Here is a 6,785-nt window from a genome sequence, read left to right as displayed (position 1 = left end):
CCCCACCCCACCCCCCCCCCCCCCCCCCGCCGACTTGGCCCTTCCCTCCCCGAGCGGCTGCCTCCCTCCTGCCCTCCTGCCACCCCAGACCCAACTTCTCAGAATGCAGATGCCTCCAGCACCTTGCCTGCTGGCGCAGGCATCATTTCACCCCCATCAATCAGATGGCTGTGTGCGGGTCTGGGGTACAGGGTTGGGGCTTGGGGGTCCGCCTGACAGACGTGGCCGGGGGCCGTATGTGTGCGTGTGCGTGTGCGTGTGTGTGTGTGTGTGTGTGCGTGTGTGTGTGTGTGTGTGTGTGAGCTCAGCCACACCTCAGCCAGGCGCTCCCCCCCTCCCCACCCCATAACTGGTGGGACAGAAGGTACTCCCGATACTGCCTCCTAAGACAATGGTGGAGCGTGAAATTCAATTAGTTCAGGGCCTGGTTCCAATTTCACAGCCCCTAAATGTAAAAGGAGCAAAGAGAATGGGAGGGTGGGGGAGAGGTTTTTATTGCATTTTCCCTTTCATGCTGGGGGGCTTTCTCTCCCCTTCTCTCTCCCCAGCAGGCCTCAACCTGCACAGGGCTATTCAAGGAGTCATTTGGAGTCCATATCTGTCACATCCATTTAAGGCGTTTCGGGTGGAGGGAAGGGGCGGGGTAGCAGGCACAGGCTCGTCCGCTGAGCTCCAGCCACGGGCCCACTGCCCTCTCCTCCTGCCCTAGGGGTCCCTGTGAAGGTGACCAACGTCAGGGATGGCACCACCCACAGCACGGCCTTGGAGCTCTTCCTGTACCTGAATGAAGTCGCGTGAGTGCCCGCAGCCCTGCCCGGCCTCCTGGGAAGCCACCATCTTGGGCAAGCACCAGCCCGGACCACTGTGGGGGGCTGATGGTCCCAGCCTGAGGCTGAGGGGCCAGGGAGGACAGGCCAGTGTCCTGCAGTCAGCCTCGGCACAGCCCCATAGCCATGGGGTCCTCTGGTTCGGTGGGAGAATCCTGGTGGCCCTCAGCCTTGGAAGGCAACAACCCCAGGGGTCTGCTGCCCCCTAGGGATGGTCCAGAACTTCCAAGCTCTCTACTGGATCTGAGACCAGGGTAGAAGGAAAGATGGGCAGTGGATAGGGCTGGGCGCCACGTGAGGCCCAGGACAGAGAAAAAGGAAGTTGCATGTTGAACTCGCTGTGTGTCCTAGGATAGCCCTTCCCTCCTTGGGCCTCAGTTTCCCCACCTGTCCAATGGGTGGTTGGACCAGGGGGCCTGGCTCACGTGCCCTCTGAGTCTTGGATCCCGAGGTGGTGGCTGGCGCCCTGCCTGTGACCCCGAGTGACCGGTTCTCCCCACAGGGGCAGGCATGGTGTGGGCCGCATCGACATTGTGGAGAACCGCCTCATCGGCATGAAGTCCCGGGGTAAGTCGCTCGCCAGCCTCAGGCGCATGCCTCGGCTCCCAGCGGCCCCTAACACCCCAGTCACATGTGGGTGTTGCTCCTCCCGGGCTGACTTTGGGCAAGTCCTTTCACCCCGCCAGACTGTTTCCCTCCTGGGAAGTGGGGATGAGGGGCCCTTGGCCACTGATGTCTGAAGGCATCACGAGAAGAGCTGTCCCAGGAGCAGGGAGAGGCTCAGAGGAGAGAGGAGCCGGAGGTCAGGCTCTCTCCTGTGGCCCTGGGGCGGGTCGGCCAGGCTTAGAGGCGGACCATGCAGGGCTGATTTCGTGGTCATTAGGGCTGCGTTGACGAGGCCAGCTGGCCTGGTGGGGTGGGAATCCCGCCAGGGGTGGGCGCTGTGAGCCAGCCAGGGCCTGAGGGCCTGTTCCAGGGTCTGGCATGGCATGGGGGCGGGGCTCTGCCATGGTGCTGAGTGGCTGCCACCTTGGCTAAGCTGCCCGGCCCATACCCACCTCTGGCTGGGCCTGGAGGGAGGATAGGCTGGTCCCCGAGCAGGGGCTCTCTCTCCTCTTAGTAAGCAGAGCCCCATGGGTCCCTATCAGTCACTCATCGTGTTGTCTGGACCACACCCTCCCCCCATCCATATGAGGGGATCTCCTGTTCCCCAGTGGTAAAGCAACGCTGCGTGCTTCCGGACTTCAAGATGGAGGGGCAAGCTTTCAGCAGTCAGAGTCCCTGGGTTGGGCACTCGAGTCCTTAAGCACCGGGGGGGGGGTTGAGGCCTCATGTGGGCAGGTGTTTAACTTGCTTTGCTTAGGGTCAATTTAAAAGGATGACACAGCCAAATAAAACCAGGCCAGGGTATAGCCATGGCCCTTTGTCTTTCAGAGTGTTTTTACTAAGATTTTAAAATCCAAAGAGAGGTGATGGCTGGATTTCAGCGGTTAGAAAGGGCACTGGTCAGGAGGCAGGATGCTGGGGCTTTCATGCCAGGTTCGCTGTGCCTTGCTAGATGACCTTGGACTTGTTATCTCTGGGCCTCAGTTTCCCCAGGTGTAATGCGGTAGGCATGGGGATGGGAGCTGGATCATTCTGGCTCTGACCTATTTGAATTTATCTCAAAAGGGGAGGAAGGAAGGAAAGTGGCTTTCCCTCTTTCGTGTATTTTTTCCTCTTCGACACACATATACTCTGTGAGAGACAACCTAATTGAAACTCTCTCGGGAAGGCCTTGTGGAGAACAATATTACTGATTAGCTGCTCCCTTTTATCCTCACTTACCTTTGTATCTTACCTATATTAACATCTGATTAAATGTCGCTTTGTCTCAGTCTGCCCTTGGGAGCCAGCACAATGCAAACTATCCAAGGCAGACCCTGGAGGGACCTTGGGGAGCCAGAGACCAGCACCCTCATTTTACAGGCAGGGAAACCGAGGCTCAAAGTCACAGGCACCAGGACCGGGACTGACGTCCAGACACAGAGGGGCAGGGAGTGGAGGGCTGAGAGCTTGAACTCTGCTAGATCCGGGTTCTAGCCCATGTGTAATAGCAGGAAGTGGCCCAGGGGAGGAACTTCATAAATGGCAGCAGCCCCACAGGGATGCTGAAAGGGCAAAGGCAGCCTATGCCCTCTGGGTACCGTCTGAGTGGCTCAGAGATGTCCGCTCTGCGCTTATTGTCACGTCCCTGCCACGCCCAAGGCAGGCATCACTAATTGATTGTGGATGTAGATCAGTGCTGCTGACAATGGAAAGATGAGGGCTGGCCTGAGGTCACTCTGTGAAATGGCACGCAAGTGAACTTGAACGGAAGGAGGTAGTCATAAAGGCGCGAACTGGGCTGATCTGGGAAGACATCCTGAAAGAGGTGGCAGGAGAATAGGCTTCAACTGGTAGAACGTGGAACACAGTGGAGTAGGAGCCTTCCAGCAGGAGTGGTAGAGAAGGTAGGAGGAGCCCCAAGTGGCCAGCTGGGTGGTGGGTTGGGTCTGAGGCTGACTGACCCCCTGGAGACCTTGGGAAGACACATTGAAGGGCTGGTGTCAGGGGCCAGGCCCTGTTTACCACACTTGACTCCCCATCTTGGCTCCATCACCGTTGGGAAAGCAACGTAGCCTCTCTGAGCCTCATCTTCATCTGTGAAATGGGTTGTGGTGCAGATCAGAGACCTGTTGACCCATAGCAGGAGCTGTGCCTGGATGGTAGACTTCCTACCTTTTCCCCAGAACTGGGGGCGTCATCACCACTGAAGGTGGGAGTCATGAGATTAGCACTTGGTTCCAACTCCCTTGGCTTCTGACCACCCGCCTGAGGAAAAGATTCCTGGAGCACAGCCCTCACTCTACCCAGGTACTCTGTGTGTACCTGTGGGGGGCTGTCCCTAAAAGCATAGAATTTAGCCTGAGCGTGGTACAGTCTTTGGGGAAGACAACCAGGGTTCTAAGTCCCAAGAATTTGCTGTGTGACCTTAGGCAAGTTGCTTTCCCTCTCTACGACTCTCAACAACAAAAGTGGGCACACTCGGTGATCTCACCATCTCCCTCTGGAAGTTCTAACTTGCCTATTTTCTGACTTGGGTTGGGGGGTGAGAATAGAAAGTTGCTTCATAATTTTAGGGGGAGGTCTTGTTTTTTATTTCTCCACTCCCAATAATTCACTGTGAGAAAGAAAGGCAGGGGGTAGGGGCAATAAATGAGGACGAAGTGGATTCACCCACAGGTCTACGGTCACGGTCACGCGAGAAGCTGTTAATTGTCAATTATATTGAGGGCACAGCAGGAAAATGCTGTCGTTTGTACCTTGGTATACAAGGGGGAAATGTCATTTGTATTGATTTTACAAAGCTCGCAATTGAAATTCGTTAAGGGCTTGGGGTTTTTGGGGTGGGAGTGGGTGGCGGTGGCTGGGTAGGAAGTTGGGCATTGCTAGTGCCCTGGGTCTGGGGTGGCCGGGTCGGCAGCAATCGGGGCCATGGGGTCAGCGGGCCGGGGGCTGGAGAAGCTGCAGATGGAGTAGCTTTCGCTGTATTGTGGCTGTTCACATCGTCATTATCACATTATCTTTTTAACTCTGGAGGGGGGCTAGTTAAGTGAAGGAAATGTAATCAGTGGGGAGAAGGGGGGCAAGGAAGGCAGGAGGGAAGCAGGGAAGGGGGCAGCACGGGTCCTTCCCTCGCCTTCTCTCCGGCTGGTTCCCCTCCTCCCGGCCCCGCCCTGTGGGGCTCACCGCCCCCTGCCGCCACCGCTTCCCTCCGCCGACCCCCTCTGCCCCCTCCTCACTGCCTGCTTTCTGTTCTCCCCTCCACTCCCCCCTTTCCTCCACCCTTCCCATCTCTCTCCCACTCTCCCGTCCTCCCTCACTTCCTCCTTACTCCTCCACTTTCTGGCTAAGAAGGAACAAGGGTTGCCTCCCACCTGTCCAGGCCTCCCAGAGGCTCCACTCAGATGGAATGTTCCAGAGTGGAGGGAGACCTGTGAAGCAAAGGTGTTTGCATTCCCAGAAGCCTGGAATGGCGAGACTCAGAGGCCCACCCTGATTCCCAGGCTGGGGCCTGTGGGGTTCCAGGAGCACAGAGGATGGCCAGAGCCCCACCGGGACTTGCCTCCCCCTCACCATGGCAACCGCCTCTATCCTTGGCCCTGGTACCTAAGAGGGGAGCCCTTGGGCTCCAGCCAAGCTCCCTTCCCCTGGCCTTTCCAAATCCCTCCCTCTGGATACTGCTTTCCCAAAGGATCAGAGGCTCTGGTCCGGGTGCCCTAGCCCCCAGCTCCGCCCCCGCCCCCCAGCCGAGTTGGCGGGTCCCACTCAATCCTGCCAAATTGCTCAGTCGGGGCTAACCTGGCAGCCTCAGGAACAGATGAGAAGGCTTTAAGTGGTGGCAGCTGTTTTGGTCCCCACCTCTTCCTCCTTGGTCCACCGTCCCCCAACCTCGGCCGCCCCCCGGCTCCTCACCCTTCTGCCCCACCCGCTCCTTGGCAGTAATTATGGTGCGATTGAAGCTGCCCCACGGAGAGCCGCTGGCACCTCTTTTTCCTGTAAACACAGAGAGATGAAAATAGACACTTGAATCCACTGCACGTGTCACTCCGAAGATGTCTGCTGTCTCTTCCACAGCGACACCGAGACTCACCTGTCATTTACTCCTTCTTTTTGCGCAGTGGTTTGTATGCCGGCTGTCAAAAGCCCCAAATCCATCGTCTTTTAGCATCAGGATTCTGTCACTGGTTTTTTTAAAGTCATTTCTTTTTCCAGAAGAAATACACAGAAATCATCTGTACCCACTACCCCTGTGGAGAGGAGAGGGAAGATCTTTAAGATACACACACACACACACACACACACACACACACACGCACGCACGCACACACGCCCCACAGCAGCAACCTGAAAAAACAGGCTTTTTTGATCAGTCACAATTAACTTTAACACCTTCTAGGAAAAGGAACAGGAATATTAACTGTGCTGGTGTGTTTCACGGCTGCGGCCTTTCTTCTTGCCTATGACTCTTCCTGCAGCTGCCTTGGAGGGTTGACAGCTGTGAGGCTGGTTCTAAGGGCTCAAGAATGAGTGACTCTGCCTGCCAGGCACTCTGCCCTTTTCCTGGGGAGGCTCTAAGGTGGGGCAGTAGCGGGGGTCCCTAGGGCAAGCATAGCTCTTCCTCAGTGGAAAGTATGGATGTCCTCTCACCCTGCAAACCACCGGTGCTGTTCCCTCTCTGGACCGCGGGTAAGTGGTGCTAGCGAGCTGGCTACAGTGTTCCAGAGACAAAACCACCAGTACGCACTAGGGGACAGTGTCCGTCTGGGTGCTCACCTTCAGGCAGGTCTCAGTGGAAGTTAGAAGGAAAAGCAGCAGACACTTGCAACCGTCTCCTTTTCCGGACAGGTGGCCGGGACCTCAGAGGGGGATGAGGTGGGCCAAGGTCACATAGCAGAGCAGAGCTGAGCTGTGCACTCTCCGTGAAAGTATAAGTTGTGAGGGACTTCTGGTCTACAGCTCCGGCCCTACAAATACACCTTGCACCCTGCCCACAGCTGGCCAGATGAAGACAGGAGAGCAGGAGGCAGCTAGGTTCTCCAGGAGCTGAAAACGAGGAGGGCCTCTGCTATTGGCCTGCCGTTGTGAGTGTGTGTGCCAGCATAAGGAAGGCTTTGAGAGTTTCTGAGTTTTTACAAAATGTGGCAAAAGTAATAATGAGGAGGAACCAGAAGGCCCATTTCTAGTCCAATCTATATTGAGTTCTTAGTATATACTAGGATGAGAAGACAAATAGGCCTTTGTTCTTGTCTCGCTTTTGGTGGCTCTTGGTGATAAAGTTTATGGGGTAATTGAAAACTTGCACATTGCGGTCATTTCTGCCATTTTGGGGAGGCAGATATTTCCAAAAGTTCTGTACATCTCTATCTTTGGAAA

General features: G+C 56.2%; 1 protein-coding gene across 1 annotated transcript in view; it reads left to right on the top strand.

Annotated features, from left to right (window-relative positions):
* Positions 1–6,785, top strand: part of ASS1 (argininosuccinate synthase 1) — a 46,594-nt gene that overhangs the window by 26,047 nt on the left and 13,762 nt on the right. The window contains exons 9-10 of the mRNA XM_007453132.1: positions 710–794; positions 1,330–1,394. Of these exons, the coding sequence (XP_007453194.1) occupies positions 710–794; positions 1,330–1,394 (150 nt within the window). The remainder of the gene's footprint in view (positions 1–709; positions 795–1,329; positions 1,395–6,785) is intronic.

Source organism: Lipotes vexillifer, unplaced genomic scaffold (assembly GCF_000442215.2).
Source record: "Lipotes vexillifer unplaced genomic scaffold, Lipotes_vexillifer_v1.1 scaffold149, whole genome shotgun sequence".
Taxonomy (NCBI): Eukaryota; Metazoa; Chordata; class Mammalia; order Artiodactyla; family Lipotidae; genus Lipotes; species Lipotes vexillifer.
The sequence above is the reverse complement of the archived record's forward strand: the minus strand, read 5'-3'. Positions and strand labels throughout refer to the sequence as shown.